We start from the raw sequence: 22846 nt of genomic DNA, 5'->3' as shown, positions 1-22846 counted from the left end.
ACGGGAAGGATCTGTGTTTCTAGCTAACTTAAGTGAGCAGGCCATCTACAAAAGGTAGATTTCAATGGGCAGCTAATTCTGGAGAGTGCTGGATGGAGCAAGCAGAAACGAGGGTATTGTGTATGCTATGCGTTTATTTTCAGGGAACAGTTCTGGGTTTTTCATATTTGTGTTCAAATTGTCATGTGGGAGGGATTAGGGGTAGGAGACGGTTGGTGAGAATGAAATCAGGATGTGAATATAAGAGGCAACCTTAGAATCAAGCAGGGGAATCAGGCACATGCACACACGCACGCATGTGCATGAGTGATGGGGAAAGAGAGAGCTATCTTTAAAGCCAAATGGAAGTAGAGAATAGAGGAGGAGGAGGGAAGGGATGATGGGGAGAGAGTAACACACCCTGTGGACTGACACTTGGTACTAGGCCACTGACCAAACACTGCAATTCTACCCTCCATGACCTTGATTCTGTTGGGAACTGCCCTATGAATAGGGACTAGTGAGAGAGGAGCAGACAGGAGGCTCATTGGGAGGCTTGGTTAATTTTTGTAAAGGCCCCTGTTGGATCTAGACATCAATGTTTGTTCTTTAAAGACAGGCACAGCCAGTCATGAAGCTTTAAGCAGCTGGCTGTTTCCCTAACATCTCAAGGTGATCACATTTCACCAGGTGATGTTGACAGTTCGGTCAGGGGTATTCTAGGGTAAGGATTCAGAACTCATCTTTATTCATGTAAGGAGAAAAAAATGGGACAGGCAGCAGAGTAAGTCTTTATCTCAGCAGGAAAGCCTATTTTCTTCCCAGCAGGAAAGTGTTTTTAGGAAACAAACAGCGCCAAAGGCTTCAGACTTACTAATTGGAAACCAGGAGGCTGTTGTGATTTGAAGGATTGTATCTTCCAAAGGACGCTGCCTGCTGACAGACCTGCACATCTCAACAGAACATTCTGCCACAAGAGAGAGCTTCCCATCCTCTGTCCAGTATGGCAGCGCTGGCCACATCTGGCTGATGACTGCTTGAAACATGGCTGCCGTGAGTGAGAAACTGAGTTTCAGGTTCTACTTAATCTTGTTTTGGAACTGACAATTCCATTACTGGAAAAAAAAAAAAAACCCAAAATTAAGTATGTTTGAAAAACGTGGGTATGAGAGCTAGTGAGACGGCTCAGTGGGTAAAGGCTCAGGCCACCGATCTGACAACCTGAGTTTGATCCTCAGAATCTACTACGTAGTGGAAGGAGAGTATGGACTCCATTAAGTTGTCCCCTGAGCGCACACACACATGCACATGCACACACGCACGTGTGCGCGTGAACACATACACACACACATAAATGTGATTTGTAAATCTCATAAAATATAAATATAGGTCAAATACTTCTGATGAAAACTTTGTGTCCAAGTTGAGATCTTAAAGACTTAGTATAAAAAGAATATAAAAATTGTGTTAATACTTGTTTGTAGTCTTATATATTAAAAACCATAATATTCCAGATTGACTAGCTAAAATAAAACTTTGAAATCAATCTTACCTATTGTGTTTAGTTTTTCGTGAGACTCTGTGTTATATTCCTACAGGACAGTGCTGGTATACACATAATAAAAGATCTTTATTGCAGGGTGTTTTCCTAGTTTTACTTTTTTAAATATTGGTTGAGGTATAGCTTAGTGATAAAGCACTTACCTAACATGCATGAGGCTTTGGGTTTGATTGCTAACAGACAAAGAAAGAGATGGAGGAAGGGGGAAGAAGAGAGGGAAAGAGAGATTTTTGATCGTTATTTTATTGTGCGTTTGTGTGCGTGTGGGCACAGGCCCTGTGCACATGTTGCATGTGGCAGCAGGAGGTCAGCCTCAGGTGCTTTTCCTGCTTTTCCTCAGGAGCCATCACCTTGTGTTTTGCTATAACGTCTCTCCCTGGATCAGCAAGCCCCAGGGATGTTCCTGCTGCATCTTTCCAGAGCAGCATTGGGATGGCAAATGCCAAGGTTCTTTTCTGTGGGTTCCAGGAGTCAAACTCAGATCCTTATATGTGCAGAGCAAGCACTTTACAGATTGCGCCATCTCCCAAGTTCCTTTATGCTTTCTGGTTAATGCCTTCTCAGAGAAGGCCATGTTCATTCCTATCACATATTTAGCTTCCTAAAGTATCTTGAATAATGAAAACAGAGCCAAAAATTCTGAAATACTTTTTTCTTCCCCTGACTTCAATGTAGGCTCAGTCACTACCAGTCTTTAAAGGAATAAAAATCTTAAAATACTATTTATAGTTGGTTCACCTTTTTATGGGTTTCACACTCAAGGAGTCAACCAATTATAGAATAAAGAACAACAACAACAAAAACCCAGTATTGAAAATGTATAGACTTTCTTCATTTTCAGTCTTCCCTAACAATATAGCACAACCATTCACACTGTTATAATGCGAGCATATGTCATTCTTGTAGTGCATTCACCTAGTGAGACTCAGCGCAGTCTTTGGAGAGTGTGTCCACATCCATAAACTCTCGCCCAGATGGATGTTCTGTGCCATTCCTTGAAGCAGTGTCTTGAATCCAGTCTCCTGAGCATGGCACAGCCGTTGCAATCAGGAACTGTCAATAACTACAGACAAATGCGCTGGTTCTGCACAAGAACAAAGCTTCAGCAGCCAGCCTTGGGTGGAGGAAGACCTCAGGAAGCCCTACTTCTCCTTGATGGACCATTTGCTGCTGATATCTTCAAGGAGAGAGAGAACCATTGCCTTAGTGTGTACCTGCTGCTGACTCCACCAGGCTTCTATGTGGTCCTAATTCAGTGGTCCCATACATGGCTCTGCTTAAACAAGATGGGTCACAAACTAAAAGGCATAAATCTAGGAAAGGAGAGTGGAAAAACTGATCAAAGTGAAAAGGGGATGAGAAAGGGCTGGGGAGAGCACAGTCAGAATGTATTATTTACATGTTGAAGCTGCCAAGGAACTCAATAAAGAAAAATCAGGGTGATTTCCTGGTGGACAAAAGTTGTCTGTGACATGTAGGGTACACCCAGGGGTTTGTGAGGTATGACATCCTTTCTTGACATGGAGGATTGTTCAGTGGTAACATTTATGATGTGTTCATTTCTAGAGAAACATGTTTCACAGTAAAAGGAGGAGAACCAGCCAAAAATAATGTTTTCTGACTTTCACCTAGCCTCTCTCTACCAACTCAACACAATTCTGTATATAACTGCTTACTTTGTATAAGGATTTGAGAAACTTACTGAGATAGAGTTTCTAAGTTTAGTCCTACTTTCCTGATACACTTGAACTGTCTGTTTCCAGTTGGTTCTTCTTGATTGTAGTCAGAGGCAAAAAGAGGCTCTATGTCTCTTTTTGATCACTCTGAAACACAATAATCTGATTTTCCAACTTGGCATTAACAAAAAGACTATGCCGGGTGGAGGTGGCTCATGCCTTTAATCCCAGCCTCCGGAGGCAGAGGCAGGCAGATCTTTTTGAGTTCGAGGCCAGCCTGGTCTACAGACCAGAAGAGCCAACACTACACAGAGAAACTCTGCCTCATAGAGAGACAGAGACAGGGAGAGATACAGAGACAGAGGAGAAAAGAAAATCATAAAATTATAGCAAGATGCATGTGATTTTCTAGATGCTTCCTGCCAGGCCCCACAGGACTTGCGTCTTACAACAGATTTTATATCTATTTTTACAAATAAGGCCACGCAACAAGAGAATAGCTAAGAAACTTGCTCGGGTGAAAGACTCCTTATGTGCTCTAACCATCAGGCTGAATTGCCTTACTTCGCCCTCTTCAGAAGCAGACGGTGCAGACTCAGGACAGTGGACAGCCCCTTCTCCATTTCCACTGAAGACTGTTAGCTCTCCGTGGTCCAGAGAAGCCAGGATCCTACTTTCGAAGGGTTCTTAGGGCAAATCCTTTGGGAAGCAAAAAACAGTGAATCTGTATATAACCCCTTTCCTTTCTTCCAGTACGTGGGCATTGACTCAACAATTCCCGTTCCACACAGCAGGGGGCGCATCTTGGCAGCTTTTAAAAAGTCTCTGGTGTTGCTGAGGGGGCGTGTCCAACAGCGCGAGAAGAAAAGGCAAAAAAAGTAAAATTTAAGACCCGACTAAGTAGTTTTAAAACTCCCGAGACTCCGGTAGACCATGCAAGAGGTGGTAGAAAAAACAACAACGAATTAGGTTTCACGGGTTCCTGCTAAAAGGCAACAGCATTTCTGTGGTTTTCCTGAGCTGCCTGCAGTTCGTCCCAAATCCACCGCGGCTTCTTTACTTTTTGTGGTGGTGTGCTCTTTCGGGTCCACATTTTCGGAATTCATAAGCCGTGCCTGCGGCCCTGCGTGGACTCCGGGAGTTGTGGGTATCAGTTTACACGTGGCCTTCAGCAGTAACCCTCCAGAGGTCCACCCTCCTCCCCCGCCCACCCCCGGCTGGAGAAGCCCTCCCCCGGCTGGGAGACATCTAGTCTCAGGGCGGAGGACCCAGCGCCAGCACCGCGTCTTCTCCTCCGCCGCTTTGCTCTCTCGAGGAGCCATGCTTCGAGTGATTGTGGAATCTGCCACTAACATCCCTAGAACGAAATTTGGGAAACCCGATCCTATCGTTTCTGTCATTTTTAAGGGTAAGGCAACGTTTTCCTGTCTTTCCGAAGCCCTTTTCTGGAAGGCTGGAGGCTTGGGGCTCGTTCTTTTCAAGTCAGCACTTGGCATCTAGTGAAGCCAAGCCTCTCTCTGGTCCCTTGGCGGTCCTAGGTTTACCTGGGCAGGTCACAGGCGATCCCTACTGAGGGAATTTAATTTAGGGCTTGGAGACTGACGGTATGACCTGACATCTCTATAAACTCTTGGGGGAGACTCTGTTCGCTACTCTCTTGAGTTCAAGTATGAGGGTCTTTGTGGGTTCAAAGTTAGTGTCCATAGATGTGGGTGCATTATAAAACGTTCTCTCCCTGTGAGAAATGAGTAACGGAGAGAGAAGAGCAAATCATTAATTGCTGGAGGCACCATTACAGTATTCACCACTTCGATGCTGCCTTTACTGTCACTGGGGTTTTGGGTAGGTTCTGAAGTTACTCTCTTTAGTGTTCTGCATCTCCACGACTTGGGGTAGGGTGGGGATGTGTTCGATAACTTTGGGATTGCTCCCCGCGGGCCCCGGAAGGAGCTCTGACGCTGATCTGCAGCTTGGGAGTCTGGCTTTACAGGGCTGGGTAACCTTGGGCAAATGACTTCATCATTCCTCTATGTCCCTGCGTTCTTCTGCAAAACAGGGAGGAAGGTTTAGACCGCCTGGTCTTTAAAAGGCCCCTTGGAATTCCAAGCAGTTATTTGTGACACTAGTTATGACTGCGGTGGAGGGGACCGGTGGAGGAGTTCGGGTGGCTACTGACATAGGATCCTCCCCCTCCTCCCAGGCGGGGCAATTTGAGTTGGAGAGCTGTGGCAATCCTGGGCATAGGGGCTTCGTCGCTTTCCTCTTTGGCCACGGTCCTGATAAGACTGCCAGTTCACTTGCGGGGTGGGGGGGTGGTGGTGGTGGAGGGGCTGCTGAACTGGAGCTTAGACAGGCAGGCATTTCCTTACCCCACCTAGGCACATTTCCCTCCAACCCCAGGAATTTGACTACCTTTCCCTCATAGGTTCTGTGTAGTTCACCCCTTTCTCCACTGTGTCCATTTCTTAAAATCCCCATTTCTCTTCTCAAATCTTTCCTTCCGAGGGTGAGCAAGAAAAGGAAAGACATGCTATTCAAAGCTGCTAAATGGCTGTTCAGTTAGAAAGAGAAAAAAAAAAGGAAGGAAGGAAAGAAGGAAGGAAGGAAAGAGGGAGAGAAAAAAGGAAGGAAAGAATGAAGGAAGGAAGAAAATAAAATTCAGATTCTTACTAGTCAGCATGGTTTACAGTTTTGACTTTGGATTATGAGGAGTCATATTGAATTAATTTGCATATAGTACTTTAAAAAATCTATCTTAAAGCAGTTATATAATACTCGCATGAAAAATCTGCATCTTACATTTGAGGTTACATTTGAGGCAAATTGTACAGATTATGAAATAATCTGAAATTAACACCTTAAAATCTAATTACTATCTAGGAAGAATATGTAGTAATTAACACTTTTAAGTGACTAAAAATATGTTGATAAATGAAAACACTCAATTGAAAAGGGGAAATGTCAGTTAAATTGGCAAATGTGGTCTAGCCAAGCAATCATGTTTCTGGTTTGCTTTAGTTGTACAGAGTAGAAAAGCCATTCATTCACTCATCTGACACAAGAAAGATCATTGAACTCAGTGTTGGGACATTTGAACTCTAGGTAAGCATTTCTTTTTGGTGCGGTCTCCCCATCTTTTAGCCCTGAGGATCAAACCTAGGACCTTTCACACACTGCCACTGACCCATATCTGCCCCACACATCTGGACACTAGCCAGCATTGCCTAAATAACTGATAACCTTGAATAGCCCAGCTCTAGCCACCTGGGTCTCAGCTTCCTTAGCTGAGGCAAGGATACTGTCTTTCTAGCTTTAGGATGCTGCAACTTTCTAGTACCAGACTTTGAGCGTCTGCTCTCAGTGGGGGGTCTGAAAGCCACTGTCTTAGGAGGTATGGGAAAGGCAGTCTTGGATATGAGTTCTTTTCTTGCCTTCCCTCTTTCCCAGCAGTCTGGTAACCCTGGTGCTAGCCAGTTGTTCCAGTTATGTGCCCAGTTTTGAGCACTGTGTAAAATTAGGTCGGATGAAGTCCTGATAGAAGGAAGGATCTTATGCTGTGGTATCACTGTTCCATAAGTGAGCAAGAGCAGTAAACAGTTCTGCCCACCTCCTGAGATGGTGGGAAACATGGCTGGCTAAGAGAAGGACTCGGAGGTGAGGGTGCTCTCATGGATACTGGAAGGATCTGTCCACCAGCTTCCCATCTCTGTGACAAGGACTGAGATAATCACCCAAAAGAAAGAGCATTGCTTTTGACTCAGAGCTTTGGAGGCTCAGTCCATAACTGAGCAGAGCTATTGCTTTTCAGCCTCTAAGGGAGGACTGGGGCAGGGGAGCACTTCCTAGCAGGAGTGTGTGGCAGAGCAATCCTGTTCACATCATGGCCAGAAAAAGAGGGAAAAGAAGAGGTAAGGGTCTTGAAACCCCTTCAAAGGCACACGCCAATGATCTAAGTCCTCCTACAAGTCCTCAGCTCTTGGAGGTCTCACCACCTACTTACCATAGGCTGGAGAATAAACCCTTCACTGCTAGAACTTTGAGGACCACATCTCTGAACCCCAGTGGAAGCCCTGCTAGCCTGGAACTCCATTGCAGCTGGAAGCAAGCAGACTAGTCACCAACTGGCTTGGAGCTGACCTCAGGCCTCTCTGTAGCCTTTGGCTGACTGTGTGACTTTGGCTCCAGGCCTCATGTGAACCAGGAAAGGCTGGGTGCATTTCTGCTGTTGAAATGTGGGTGTGCAGGAGTAGATTAAGAAGGCATCAGAGTTTACGCCATTCTTTTCTCCTTCTCGGGTTCCAGGAATCAGTTCTGCCTTTTAAGCCAGCCTACCTGAGAGCTACAGGTAGCCATCTGCCTCAAGCTCCTTGCAGACAGCCAGGGTGTAGGGCTGGGTTTGGCAGGAATTAGACGGTACAGACCTCTGAGACCTCTAAATTCTGAGACAAACATTTAGAGATTTTAAGTACGGGACGGTGAGAGGTTCAGTGGTTAGAAAACGCTACCAAGCCTGATGGCCTGAGTCCCGTCCCTGATACCCACGTGGAGAGAGGGAACATGCTTCTGCAACTTGTCCCCTGACCTCCCCGCCCCCACATTCTCACATGCACACATACACGCACACTCACACACACAATACAAAAATTTAATTTTAGTTCCTTTTAGTTAATATTGGATATAGGAGAGAAGTTATTGTAAAGTCACACCAGAGTAAGAGAAGGTGGAGGAGAGGAACCTTTTTTGTATACTTTCACTCTGGTGTGCATTTCCTTGAGGGATGTCTACTGCCCAGATGTCCGCCGGGTGATTGTTGTGTTAGTATGTAGTTTTGGGGTTTTGGCCTTCTTCTTATTTCCCTCGAACATGTTTTAGCGTGTAAGCCTAGATTTTTTAGTGCCTCTACCAATTATCACACCCAACTTTGAAATCTTTGTTTTGTTTGTGTTTTTTTATTGTTGTTGTATGTGTGCACATGTGGTCAGGACAACTAGCAGGAAGCGTTTCTTTCCTTCGGTCATGTGGGCCCTAGGCTTGGTGGGGACACCTTTACCCTCTGAGCCATCTCAGTGGCCCCACTTGCCTGTTTCTTCAGCAAGAACCGCTTTGTTATTTGAAATGACTCCTTGAGTCTTTATTGTAAAAAACTTGCAAGTGAAAAATATCACAGACCAGAATTCAGTCTATATATTGCAATGAACTTCATTCACTGTTAGTTACAAATAGCCCATCAAATAATTTTATAATAATAATATAAATAAATAAATACAGTGACGAAACAAAATCAATTATCAAATACATAAAAAGAAATTAGCATCTCCTGTCTCTTCTGTAAAAGAGTTGGAATTATAGAATCACCGTGTCTAGTTTTCTGTAGGCTTTGGAGATTTGAACTCAGCAAGCACTTTACCCACGGAGCCATGTCCCCACTGTCCAGAGATAAATTTTAGAAGAATCTTTTAGATAAGCTTTAAAACGAAACTGTGAGATTCCGCTAAGAGTGGTGAAATATGATGGGAGAAAGCTCTCATGAGGCTCATTCATTATAATCTGTGGAGGTGAGCTGCCCACGGGGAACCTTGATCCACCTACGGTATATAACAGAGTCTAGAAGATTCTTCACGGGTAATGGTGGTCATGGAACGTGGATACCTCAGTAGAACCATGGTACTGTATTGACAAGTACTCAGGAAGGCAAGACTGTTTAATCTACTGAGTCATTCTCCTCACTTCCGGAAGAAAAGGGCTTGGACGCTCACTGTTGAAGGGTGGTGACCACACCCTGCTGAAGCATGGGGACTGCACATTTCCCAAAGGCACATTCTTTGGCTCACAGTCATTTATAAAACCACAGTTGCTTTTAGAAAATAATTAGCATGTCCTGTTTTTCCTTCTCTCCTCCATAATATAGCCTACCCCGATGCCCTCAGCCAAGGGAATGAGCACTTTTCTGATTTCTTTTCTGCTTACTGGTTTCTCCCCGCCCCTGGGATTTCTAAGCCCTGTCCATGTGGTATAGTATGTTTGTGCCTTCTCCAACACCTGACACCTTGATGGATGTCGAACATGCCTTTTCAGTGTTGACCATTGAAAGCAAGGAGTTGGCAGGAGAATAGCGACATCTTGGAGTAATGAAGTCTTTGCTTGTTAATCCTGAAGGGAGCCATGGTGGTTGGCCCACCTTCCTCTGTTCAGGAAGAATTTCACTTAAACATTTTTCAAGTGCTCTGTGGGTGGATCTAGGTAAAAGAGCTCTGTCCCACACATTCCTGAACACTGAGCATAATCAGTGTGTAGCACCTGTTATCAGACAAATTGACATGTTTGTGTTCTTATACATGGAAAGAACTATGAGAGGCAGCTACCTTTCATGCTGAAACTTTGTATGTGGAACATACACTGGCCTATGGTACAAATGCTACCTGGAACACTCTGGTGGGACAACAGCCTCCTTACTGACTTCACAACTTCTGCTGAACAGCTGCTGTGTTGAATAGGGGTGTACTTTGAACACAGTTGTCACTCAGAAATAGCCGTGGGACATCTGTCAACTTAAGCCTTCAATCAACTAACTTCTAGCTGGCCATTTCAGAGCAAAGGCCCTGGGCTGTAGAGCCAGCGATGCCTGAATGAGAATTCTGTTTGCCACTTCTTGTTTCCTAATTGCTTATGAGCAAACAAAATCTTCATTTTCGGTGTTGTAAATAATTCTCAGGGTTATTTACTTTCCACCTGGGAAGAAGAAACCTCAACTGAGAAGTCGCCTGCAACAGACTGGCCTTAGGCAAGGCTGTAGGGGCATTTTCTTGATTAATGATTGATGTGGGAGGGTCTGGTCCACTGTGGGTGGTGCCATCCCAGGGCAGGTGGTCCTGAGTTGTATTAGAAAGCCAACCAAGGGTGGGGAGCAAGTCTGTCATTAGCATTCCTTCCTGGCCTCTGCTTCTGTTCCGATCTCCAGGTTCCAGCCTTGGCTTCCCTTTATGATCATTTGTGATCGGAACCTGTAAGCCGGATACACTCTTTCCTCTCCTCAGTTGCCTTTGGTCGTGGTGTTTTATCAGGACAACAGGAACGCAAAGCAGGATAACCTATTTTGCAGGGTTACTTGTGGATCAGGTGGAAATGCACAAGGTCTTGCACATCTAAAATTTTCTCACCAGTTTGATAAGTTGCTTTTCTAAAATCCTACAGCGCACAAGTGTCAGCATCCAAGGTGAAAAATATACTGAACATGTTCTAGTCTTCTAGGCATAGGACATTAGAATGAGATACAAACTAGTATCTTATTGGAAGAATAGAAAAGTTGCAACTTATCAGTACACAGAGATCAGATATGGTGGCGTATGCCTGTAATCCCAGACCTGAGAAACAGATGCAAGAGGATTACAGCAACTTGAAGGCCAGCCTGGTCTACATAACCAGTTCTAGACCAAGCATATATAGGGAGACCTTGTCTCAAAAAGCAAACCAAGCAAGCAAACAAGCAAAAAGAGTAAATAGAATAGAAAGATTTGAGAAGAAGGTGCTGACATTTATTTTGGTTTTAAAGGACAAGTAGAAGTTAGAACATGGTTTACATGAGGGTCATCTTATCACCTGGGATACTGAGACAGGAGGATCACAAGTTTAAGACTTGACTGGGCTGCATAGTGAGATCCTGTGAAAGAAAAAAGAAATGGAAGGGAGGGGAGAAGGAAAGGAGGAAGAAGACAATCCAGGCTTTGCAACAATCACAAAGGACAGTGGAATTGTGGGTTTGTGTGGAGAGATTAAGAAGAGTAGTCTGGTTAGGGAACTGTGATTCACTGCTAACTGCTGGGAAGCCTGTCCATGGATGGCATCAGCAGTAGTCTGGGCGGTTGCTTACCTTTAGGCCAGAGGCAGCTCCTTCAGGGCTGCTGCATTAGAAGGGAGGAGCTCGTGGAAGACACTAAGGAGGCAGCCTGATGATCTAAATTAGTGAGGAAACCACACCTAGCAGGCCAGTGGGACCATCCTTCTTGCACTTCACAATGAAACAGAACACAAGGCTGGCCTGTGTCCCGTTGGGGCGCTTCCCTGTGGGTGAGCACAGGCTAGGTGGGGTGGCTCTATAACAGACCATCATGAGGGAAGCAACCCGAGACCACAGGCAGAATGTGAAAGTGATAATTCGAAACAAACAGCTGGCATCCCGAAGGTCAAATGGGGAGCTAAGCTGAGATGTGAATCTCACTCACTCCTCTCTTTGCACCCCTGTCCAACCTAGAAGGGTAAGGAGTCATTCTGCTAAGAGCAGAAGCCCATTCAAGCTCATGCAAGGAAACCATGGAGGTTTCTAAAGCTACAGGGGAATCCTACAGAGTACAGGAGCACCACAGAAGCCAGACTCATGCAAGGACCATTTGCACTGGTCTCTCTCTCTCTCTTTCCCTCCCTCTCCTTGTCCCTCCCTCCTTCCCCTCTCCCCCTAACTGAGACATCAAGAGAGTGACCCCAGTTGGTTCAGTTGTTGTCACATTGAATATGGCCAAGGAGTGCAGCAGCTCAGGACATACGAAGAGGTATACCAGATGTATCTACTGCAGTGCGAGACCTGAAGATCTAGAGCTTGAACCACTTGGCTTATCTCCTTTCAGTTCAGGGAATTAGAGTTGTTTTCATTCAATCGCTTGACCCAGCCCACTATATAGAGTCCCTTCTTTCTATGATGAACACAGTGTGTGGAAAGGGATGGTCTTTGGACTAGGGAGGTTAAGTTTGGGCCCTGGTTTTATTACTAGCAGGTAAAAATCTTTGGGAAGCTATATTTCTAGCCTTCATTTCCTCATCTATAAAAAGTTGGGAATAATGTGCCCCTCCTAAGGTGCTATAAGGAACAGTGCTAATGAAATATCTGAAGGACCTTCAAGTGTTCATACCCTCCCTTCTTGTAACCTCTCCTTCTCCCATCTCTGGGGGATGCATAGAGTCCTGGGGGACATTTCTCAGGGGGTAGCTCAGGCTTAGTTGCTCAGAATAAGTAGAACACCCTTTAACTATGACTGCACCAGAATCAAGCAGAGCCTAGATCTGATTTATCAGTGAGCGTGTGCCAGGGCCTCTCTTAGGCACAAGGTTAAGTTCTTTGCTTTTCATTGTGTTGAAAGACGTAACATTTGTTATTTCAACATTTTAAAGTACGTTGCTCTGTTATTAAATATTCACAAGGTTGCTCTGACCTTTAGGCTACAGTGAATAATGCATCTATGAAGAGTGGTATGTAAATATGGGCCTAGGTGCACTTTTTTTGGTTGTGAACTCAGAATTGAAATTACTGGATCCTACCATCATTTTATTTCTAACTTTCTGCTGTGTTCCACAGCAGCTGCTCTGCCAGCATTGCATGGTGATTCCAATTTCTCAGCTTCCTTGACAATACTTTTTCTGGTTTTTTATAATGGCTGCCTCAGTGAATGGACCATGTAGGTTCTTAGCACCCCCCTCCCCCATTGAGTGAACTTTCAGCTCGCTTGCCCCATTAGCACAGGGCAGTGGCTTCAGTGTAACTGACTCCTGAGGTACCCTGGCCAGAGTTGTGCTGGGAACGAAAGCAGAGCTGAAGGCACATGGGACAAAGCCTTACTCCTCTACAATGGCAGGCCTTTTTTGGAGGGGAGGGGTCTGGGCTCCTCAGCTAGGGCTGAGTCAAAAGCTCACCCTGATCTTCCCACAAATGTCTGGAGATCAGATTGTCCTTATATCGATTGATCCTGAGATTCTCTTCTCACCAGCTGTACTCCCTGGCAGCGCCTACCATCAGGCACATTCCACGTTTGCTGCGTTGCTGTCTTTCTATCTGCCCCCTACCCTTGACAGTTCATTTTGTGAACACAGGGCCTGGGGCTGTTCTCTAACAACTAACTGCGTGCCTGGCCAACAGGTCATAAGCAATAAGTTTTCAGTTAATGATCCTGCCTGTTCTCATTCATCTGGACCCCAGGGAGTCACAGACCACAGGGACCAATGGGACAAGGTCTCTGTCCTCACTACTACAAACCTGACTTGGAGTGTTTAGGACTTTGGAGGTTTTACAGGGTGATCGGGATCTACAAAGCTGCATCTCAAAGAAAACCAAAGGGCAGGGTGCCCCAGACCACCCCTGACCTGGACCTAGAGCCTTTATTTGTTTTATCTCGAGACAGGCTTTTCCTGGCCTGGAACTCGCTATGTAGAGCAGACTGGCCTTGAACTCACAGTGACCTAGCTGCCTGTCTCTGCTTCCTGAGTGCAGGGATTAAAGCCCTATGCCACCAAGCCTGGCTCTAGAGCTTTAATCTTAGTAGTCACAAGAGCCTCTTTTGAATATCAGTTTCCCTAGCTATTCCAAGATCTTTTTATAAGATCTTGTGTGCTTAAGGTGTCTGGACATAAACAAATGTTTATCTTCAACTTTTTGGCTATCTTTGCCCATTGCCAAGTGAAAAGCCAGTGAGCTCTGTTGGGGACTAAAGAGTCAGGAAGTGAGTCAAGTGAGGACAACTGGCAGGAGCTAGAAGTTCTCCTTTAGAAGGCTAAGCTGAGTCCAGAGAGGGTTTTTACAGTGTGTTAAAATGACCAGTCAGCTTGCTAAAATCAGAATAATCAGTTTTAAAAATGTCATTCAGCAGTCATTTTCTGTGCACCTACTGTGTGCTCTGTCATCTAGAGACCCGTTCTCTAGTGGAGCCTCCTATGATGTGGAAATAGTCAAGATCGGCCCTGTGTGATAGGAAACTACTAGCCATATGTGGCTGCCAATCACCAAAATGTGGCCACTGTGACCAAGGGATTGGCATTTTAATATTAACTGCCCCTAATTTAAATGTATGTAACTGCACGTGGTCACTGATGGCCTATGGGATAGCACAGATCGCAGCAGATGGCCACAGTGCCTGAGAGTCTAGATCTCCTACTCCTTTATAGCACCTCCAGTTCCCAGTGGCCTCATCTGTCAGACAGAAGGTGCAATAGTCACTACCCCACACAGCGCAGGTGGGAATGTTCACACTCAGGCAAGAGAGCAAAGGGCAGTGAGTGTTGACTACTTTTGTTTCTTTTTTTAAATTAATTAATTCAATTTACATATGGGTCATAGGCCCCTCCCTCCTCTCTTCCCAGTTCCAGCCTCCCTCCTGAATCCTCCCTTCCTTAGAATAGGGGAGCCCCCCCTACCAAGACTCCCCAGCTCATCTATTCACATGAGGATTGGGTTGGTCTTCCCTGTGGACTGGGAGGGCAGTGTTGACTGACCCTCCTGGAGGCTTGGATGGCCAGCCTGAGGAGTCATCTCACGTGATCTCCTGCTCCTTACTCAGTGCTCACTCTGCACCTCCACTCCGTGTGTTACTGAATCTTCGTTGTTTTCTTAGGGAAGCCCTCTTTCATTTCCATGTTCCATGCAGGGGACTGGGGCAGAGGCAGGGCTGGGTTTAACTGGATTCCAGATTGTCCCTGGGCTCTGGTGGAGCTCAGTGGTAAAAAGGATTCTACACATAGCTGGGCCAAGACACCGAGGAGCCTGAATACTTTGGTGGCCCCTTCTAGAAGCACTGAATTGTTCAGTATGCTGGGGTCATTCGATTCTAGTCAGAAAGCAGGAGAAAGTTTACCAATAACAAAAGAATTTTTTTTTGAGAGAGAGAGAGAGAGAGTGGGAACAAAACCTAACCCTCCTGGCTGAGCTTTGCTACAGGGTAATGCGAACATTTATGACAGCCAGTGACTCAGAGGCCCGGAGGTGACAGCTTAGCAGTGAACAGCTCCACTGATAATCAAGATCAGACTATTTTATTAGCAGGAAATAAAGGCCTAACCTATTATACACAATGCATTTTTTTTTTAATCTCATATTTAACTGGCAGGGAGAGGCCTCATTTCATTTCATTGCAGATTTCTGTTTTTTTTTTTTTTTACCTACGCCATCCTTTTCCTCATCCCACTAGTACTGCAGTAGTAAAGAGTTCTGCTATCTTTCTTTTAATAAACAATGTAGAAAGTTATGTTTCTGCTCATCTTTCCTCACTGCCTGGACCCTCCCTGTCTCTCCCTCCTTTTGATGGCTTCTGCTTGGGCCTTACAAACGTGAATTATTCTAGGTGGAGGCTATCAGGTCAGGCATCACCTCTTTGGACAGTGGGCAGAAAGCTAGTCTTGGAGCCTTCCCATAGGCAGCCTAGGTGCTATGCTGTAAGAAGAGCAAACTGTAGTGACCCCAGTGTTTTAAGCCTGGAAAGTTATCTTCATTTGAATGTCATATTGTGACAAGAACCTGACAGCTGTTAGGGACTGTGTAGCAGTTTTGCTTCTATTAACCTTATTTTAATTAATTTATCACAGAAAATATATAAAGTCTTTTTTTTTGGGGGGGGGTTGGTTCAAGACAAGGTTTCTTGCCATAGCCCTGGCTGTCTGGTAAACCAGGCTGGCCTTAGACTCACAGAAATCCACTTTCTTCTGCCTCTCAAGTGCTGGGATTAAGAGTCTGAGCTACTACCACCACTCGACTACAAAGCCTTTCTTTAAGGTAAAGGTGTATGTGTGTGTGTTGTATGCATGTTTGTAAGCATGTATAGGCAGATAGATATGTTTACATGAGTGTGGGGAGGCCAAAGGAGGATGCTGGGCATCCTTCTCTATTGCTCTCCACTTACTCCCTTAAGGCAGGGTCTCTCCCTGAACCTTGCCATTTTTAAGCTAGGCTAGGCTGGAAGCCATTGAGCCTTTTCTGTCTTCCCATCTTCTAAGCCCTATTGCTAGGATTACAGTACATGCAGCCACATCCATTTTGACCAGCCCCAAACTCAAGTCCTCATGCTTGCTCTGCAAGTGCTCTTACCCACGAAGCCTTCTTTTCAGCCCAGCAGTGAAATCTTTCACAGCTGGAGAAACTGTTCTGGGTAGAGTGGGTTAAGTATCGAGGCGAAAGTGTCAGCGGTTGGAGACAGAGCTGGGACCCTAACACTACACTACCCTTTGCTGAAGCTATTACACTGTTGTTTCTTATGCAGAGCTGAGTGTCATCTCAGCCATGTCTGTCCACGGCTGACACTCTCCTACCCATGGCTCTTTTAGCACTCCATTTCTTCCAGAGGAGTACCATAATACAGTGCTTTTTGTTGTTGTTTAGCAGAGTCTCACTATGCAACCCTAGATGTCCTGGAACTCATTATCTAAACCAGGTTGTCTCCCTAACACACCTTCACCTCCCAAGTTTCTGGGATCAAAAGCATGAACCATCATGCCTGCCTTCAGTCTCCTTTTCTACCATTGCATTTCCTTGGGAAATTCCACCCTTGGGCTTCTTACCCTATCAGGGTCAGGATTAGACTCTGGTGCCTTTGGTCTGGACACTTCTGACCTCCAAAGCATTTCCTGAAACCGCCAATACTCTCTATATGAGTGGCATGCCTTGGAGAAGAACCCCTTCCCCAAAACACTTATGCATCCAAAGTCATTTCATGGCTTGATCTCATCTGTTGTTCACAGCCCCCACGAGCTGCTGCAGGCATATTTCTCTCTGTTCTGTAGTTGAGGATGTGCACCTCAGCCAGACAGAGGGAGAGCAAAGCTCTGTAGGCAGGAAGAAGCAGAGAAGAAACAGAACCGGACTTGAATGTGGGGTCATGTCGTGACCTTCCCCTCAGCTCAGTGCACACGGTTCTCCTTGTGCACTGGATTGCTCTCTCACTTTGATTCTACCTTCGGGTCCTTCCTAGGCTCTGCTGACAATGAGCAGCCCGCTTCCACTGCGGACTCGGACTCCCTGCCCTTCCTCTGATCTGCAGCCAACAACCAGCCAGCTTATTCAGGAGCTAGAGGCTAGAGCCAACTGCAGCATAGGAAGGAGGGCTGAGAATGTATTAAAACTCTTGGCAATGATGATACCCTCCTTAAAGAGATAAGATTAATTGCAGGATAAGAGATAGCCTTTTGTGGAACACCAGGTCTGAGGCTTGGGTAAATTCAAGCATTTTATCTCCCCTCTCTCCCTGAGTAACAGGATCTGATTATCATAATTTCTGCCCTGGTTTGCTTTTGCCTTCAAAATTCTCCTCCATGGTTATTCAACTTCCTCTTGAGACAATGTCTTGGGTAGGGACAAGCCGATTGGAACAGTTAATAATTCTGATTCACAGGAACCTTCCTTGATCTTAGGCCCATTTTTGTTCTTTCATTTGCTCTTTGCTGCCTTCATGCCTGGTGGGCTTTCAAATCCCTGTTTTTACAGAGGCTCTGAGGCTCCTTAAGAGTCATGTCCTCACCTGGGCTGGATGTGAGTTTGCTGAGGACCAGCCTGGATTCACTCTTTAGCAAACTGGGTGTCAGATACACACCAGTCAGGAGTCAGGGTGACTAGGAGGCTCTGGAACAGAAATACCTGCATTCAAATTCTGCCCGTGTTTCTTACTAGGTGGTGCCCCTGGATAAACTGTTTAACTTTATTGTGCTTTGAAATGAGGGTGGTGGGAATAGTTCAGGTGGTGTATGTGAGAGACAGACAGACAGACAGACAGAGTTGGTAGAGTGCTTAGTTAGCATGCAGGAGGCCCTGAGTTCAACTTCTGCCTAAAGCCATAAATGTCATCCCAGAACATGGGAGGTTGAGTCAGGATGACCCCAGGGTCATCTCTTGCTATAGATCAAGTCTGTGGCCAGCCTGGGCTACATGCGACCCTATATCAAAAATTAAAATTAAAAAAGAATAGGTAACCTCTAGCAAGCCCTTACCAAAGTGCCTGGCAGATTATAAACCCTATACATGGAAGCTAGTGTTCTTGAATATTAAGTACCAGGACTTACCAGTGGAGACATCTAGATAGAGTAGAAAGAAGCAGGTCATTAGTCTGGGAAGGCCTGAAAAAGCCACAGCTTACTTGGTTCCTCAGCTTATTCACAGTGGCATCTAAGAGCACAGGCTAAGAAGTGAAGCTGACTTGGGGCGAAAGCCTACCCTGCCCTTTTCTTGGTTAGAAGTCTTGGGCGAGTGATTAACATTGCTTTCGTTCCTTCACCTGTAGAATTGGCACGCTAGTAGTAAGGTTAGGCATGGTCATATTTAAAGTGCCTATAGAGTGGAAACCAGCCTAGCAGCCGCTGGGGCTGAATACCATTCCGAAGGTTGGCTTTAAGTGGGGGAGCTTTTGTGAGTCTTTCAGATTTCTGGGCTTCACTGCAGTTCATTGGAGGTCTAGTGTTTTATCCAGGAGCTCTGAGTCTAAAAGAACATCTCAGAGAACAGCAGCGAGGCATGGGCTGCAGCAGGAAGAGCAGGAACCCAACCTGCTTTGGCCTGGGGTGTTCCTGTATCCGTGTCAGAACACACAAAGCAGCTTCTCTTGTGGAGTGGTTGCTGTTTGGCCCAAATGGGTGTTTCCTTGAACTTGTTAGGCAACATCTTTCTGAATCAGCATTGGGCCAGCCAAGGTTGGAATTAGAAAGTCAGACATACCTCCAGAGAGTTCTCCTGGGTGTCTCCCCCATACTCCTTTTAACTCCTGGGGGCTCCTTTGTCCCTCTTAAAGACAGCTCTGGCCCCTGGCTCTTGTGGAATTAATCGGATTCTTGCGGCTGCCAGGCAGACTGATAATCAGGATAGTCACTGCCCACGTAGCAGCTGCCCTGGGTGGCCACTGAGCTCTGGAATGGAGCCACATGAAGGAATTATTTCACCAGGACTCTTCACTGGGCACTTCCTGTCCCTTGGGGCTCCAGGGCCTAGGAATGCCCTGGGGAAGGCAAAATGGGGTAGGTACTACTCTGGTATCCCAGAGAGAAACACTGTAATGGCTGCTATTGCTCAGTGCTCAGACTCAGCACTGAGGACTTCACACTCATGCTGTCTTTTGATCATTAGGGCAACCTTACATGTCACACACATATACACATGCAAGAAGTCTAGTCACTCAAATCATGGAGAAGCTACTAAGTAGCAAGCACTGTGTGTAGGACACCTGAATAGCAGTATTAATAAATTATAATCGTGACCTTTAAGTATTAAAATTATTTTTATTAATTTTACTTATTTACTATTTTAAGAGTACTTTTTGATTATTTGTGTATGTGTGTTCGAGAGAGAGAGAGAGATTGAGAGCATGTATGTGTGTGTTTGTGTCTATACACGTGAGTTCTAGTGCCTGCAGAGGCCAGAGGTATCAGAGCCCCTGAGAACTGGAATTGACTGATGGTTGTGTGCTGGCTGATGTGGGTGAGAGGAATGAAATTCAGGTCCTCTGCAAGAGCACCAAGTGCTCTGAACTGATGAGCTATCTTTTCAACCCCAAGGAGCCACATTCTGACCTTAATCCTCCACCTTTGGAAACTGACCCATGTTTTAACTGCAAGGTTAAAATTCCAGGTCCACCATTTGCTTTCTGTGTGACTTCTGATAGCCACTGATCATCACAGAATTTACCTTTGAGAACTGTTATGATGAAATCAGAGAATCTGTTGGAAATGTTGGAAGTAATGACCAGTTCTGAAAACTTAATAATTGTTAGCTATGTATAAAGGCTTATACAACCTGGGGCATTTCTTAAAATTTATTATTATTATTTTTTTAGCAAAATGGGAAATGAATTTATATGTGGCTCTTCATTTCTCGGGAGAAAGAGGCATGGACCTGAGAACCTAGAAATTTTTGCATGGGAAGAGAAGTTTAGATTCAGGGTCAAACCTAAATTTTTTTTTTCTTTTCTTTTCTGCTTGTTTACTTATTTATTTGTTTATTTATTTAATTATCTTTGTTGTATATGTGTGTGTGTTTGACTGAGCCTCTGTATGTGTATCATGTGTGTGCCTGGTGCCTGAAGAGGTCAGAAGAGAATACAGGATCCCATGGAACTGGGGTTATAGATAGTTGTGGGTGCTGAGAACAATGTCCTGGTCATCTTCAAGAGCAGCAAGTACTCTTAACCACCGAGCCATCTCAGCATCTCAATAATTCTTTCATTGCTATTGTTTGTGAGAAAAGACCTCATACAGCCCAGGTTGGTCTTGAACTTGCTCTATAGCCAAGGGTGACTTTGAACTTCTGATCCTTGTGCCCCCACCCCCCGATTGCTGAGATGACATATATGTATCACCATGCTTGGTTTATGCAGCACTAGGGATCAAACCTAGGGTCTCAGGGGACTCAAGATACCACCTCAAGACTGGGAAGTCTATGAAGAGGGGGCTGACAACTGTCCTTTCCCTGCAGGAGTCTTAGGGTCGCTGAGATGTGCATTTGGAAGTGTTTAAAAACCTGTTACCATTGCAGATATTATTATTAAAAACAATGGCTGTTATTAGGTATTACTGTCAGGTTCTTTGTAAAAACAAGATTTATGAGTGTGGGGGGGTGTATGTGCATGTTCGTGTATGAAAAGTGCCTCATGTGGGTGTCACCATGCGAGTGACTGTTTGTGTACCTATGTATGTGGTTCTCCTCCTGCCTGGGGGGGGGGGCTGTTTCCCACCAGCCCACGAAGGCAGGAGGGTCAGGAGATGATGCGCAGAGCCTGGAAGGCCGGCAAGCTTGATGGAGATCCAACACTCCATGAATCACCCCAGGGAGCTAGCTCAACTTTAACTCCAGGGAGCCAAGGCTCCCTCTGGGGAGTGGGGAGGGGTGGCTCCCAGGATGGGCATACATAATTGGTTAAAACTAGGCACTTCATGGATGCTTGATTTGCATTAAACATCACACTCCTATCATACCAATGGAAACACAGTACCTAATTATCCTGTAGGCACAGGGACGGGAGAGCTGGCAGGGAACTGTGTCAAAGGCCATGTAGCAAATGTGGTTAGGGGCAGCTGTCTAGAGACACTCTCCAGATGAAGTCAGGCAGAGAGCAGGAGGCCCTGCTGGAGAGAGGGAGTCCTGCACCTTAAATGTCGGGCTTCAGAATGGCACCGTCAAAGTGCTGGGGAAATGAAAGCTGCGTGGTTGATTTCTCTGGTTTAGGCACTTCAGGACCTCCCACCTAGGGAATGCTTCGGGTAGTCTGGGTCTCCGCATACCAGTGAACTTAATGAAAGAATTCCAGCCTGGGAGGACTGTAACCTCAAACGTCAGGGTCCTTCCAACATATGTGTGTGTGCATGCCCCATGTATGTTTCCGAGTGTACGTATGTGTGTGCCTGTGTGTGTGCACAAGTGTATATGTGTGCCCATGGGTGTGTACATGTATGTGTGTGTCCCGTGTGTGTATGTGCATGCCTGTGTGTGTGTGTGTGTAGAAAGAGAGGGGCAGAGAAAAAGACATGTTTTAAGGAATTGGCGGTTGCTCATGTGATTGTGCACTGGCAGCTCTGAAGTGTGACACGGGGGGACAGTGCTGAAGTCTGTAGGGGGAAGGGTGCTGGAAACTCAGGCCCAGAGCGTCTGTTGGATCTTGAGGCAGGATTTCTTCCCTGGGGGAGGTCGGATTTACCTTCCGGGCTTTGGCGTGTCTACATGACGACCACCTACAGGATGAAGGTGATGGTGAATACCAACTGCAAGTTGACTGGATCTAGAATCACCTCGGTGTCAGCCTCTGGGTGTGTCTGTGGGAATTTCCTAGACTGGTTTACTAAAGAGAGAACACTCACACTAAATGTGGATGCTGTGACCCCACGGCCAGTGTTCAGAATTAATAAAAAGGACAGAGAAGGCAAGCGCCAGCATCCATTTTTTTCCACTTCCTGGCTGCGGGTGCAGAGGGGCCTACCACCCTCTGGCTGCCATGGTGGACTGTCTCTGGACTGAACCCCAAAATAAACTTTTCAGTTGCTTTTGTCACAGTCACAAACAAGTAACTAACGGAGAGAGCGTGTCTAGTCTAGGCAGACGCGGCTGACTGTAAGATGGAAACTCCATCCACACACCACATCTGGCCTCTGCACAGCTGGAGCCAGCTGCTGGGTCCTGAAGTCTCTCAGGCCTAGTCTGCAGGTCTGTCCTTGTCTCCTTTCTGTTGCCATGATAACATATCTTGAAAAAGCATCGTGGAAGAGGAAGGATGTGTTTTAGATGACAACCTCAGGCCGCAGTCCATTGTTGTGGAAAGTTGAGGGACGGGAATTTGAAGGAGACATAGCACATCCACCGTCAAAGTGCTGGGGAAATGAAAGCTGCGTGGTTGATTTCTCTGGTTTAGGCACTTCAGGACCTCCCACCTAGGGAATGCTTCGGGTAGTCTGGGTCTCCCCATACCAGTGAACTTAATGAAAGAATTCCCCACAGGCCAACCCAATGTGCACAATTACCTGAGACCCTCTTCCCAGGTGATTCCTGGCTGTGTCACGTTGCCAGATAATCCTTCCAGCCAGCAAAGCTGGCTCTCACTGAGCCCCCTCCCTCCATCCCCAAAGCACACACTGACATGGTGAGAACAGTGACCAGCAAAGGAATTCTTCTGGGAAGACAGTCAGGGGTGTCCAGGTCTCAGGCACGGAGGCTGGCACACTGCTTAAGCTTTTCTGAGCTGAGTCAGGGGTCAGGCTCTGCTAATCAGAAAACAGGAAATGTCCTTAAGAATGCCTTCAGCCATGGTCCAAAGTGTTCTGCTTTGAGTCTGTTGTTTTGTCCTGGGTTGAAAGTGCTCAGTTCCTTTTCAAAGGAAGGAATCGTTATCTTAGTAACTGCAGAGGTGGCAGGCCACCG

The 22846-nt window shown here is 45.9% G+C and overlaps 1 protein-coding gene across 3 annotated transcripts in view; it reads left to right on the top strand.

Annotated features, from left to right (window-relative positions):
- Positions 1-4319: 4319 nt before the first annotated feature.
- Positions 4320-22846, top strand: part of Myof (myoferlin) — a 144565-nt gene continuing 126038 nt past the window's right edge. Inside the window, exon 1 of one of the 3 annotated variants that reach the window (XM_060388887.1) lies at positions 4320-4624. In XM_060388887.1, coding sequence (XP_060244870.1) covers positions 4537-4624 — 88 coding nt within the window. In that variant the 5' untranslated portion in view covers positions 4320-4536. The remainder of the gene's footprint in view (positions 4625-22846) is intronic. The other 2 variants (XM_060388892.1, XM_060388880.1) reach the window with 2 other exon arrangements.

The sequence above is a fragment of the Meriones unguiculatus genome, chromosome 1 (genome assembly GCF_030254825.1).
Source record: "Meriones unguiculatus strain TT.TT164.6M chromosome 1, Bangor_MerUng_6.1, whole genome shotgun sequence".
Classification (NCBI taxonomy): Eukaryota; Metazoa; Chordata; class Mammalia; order Rodentia; family Muridae; genus Meriones; species Meriones unguiculatus.
This window is presented reverse-complemented; position numbering and strand designations above follow the sequence as displayed.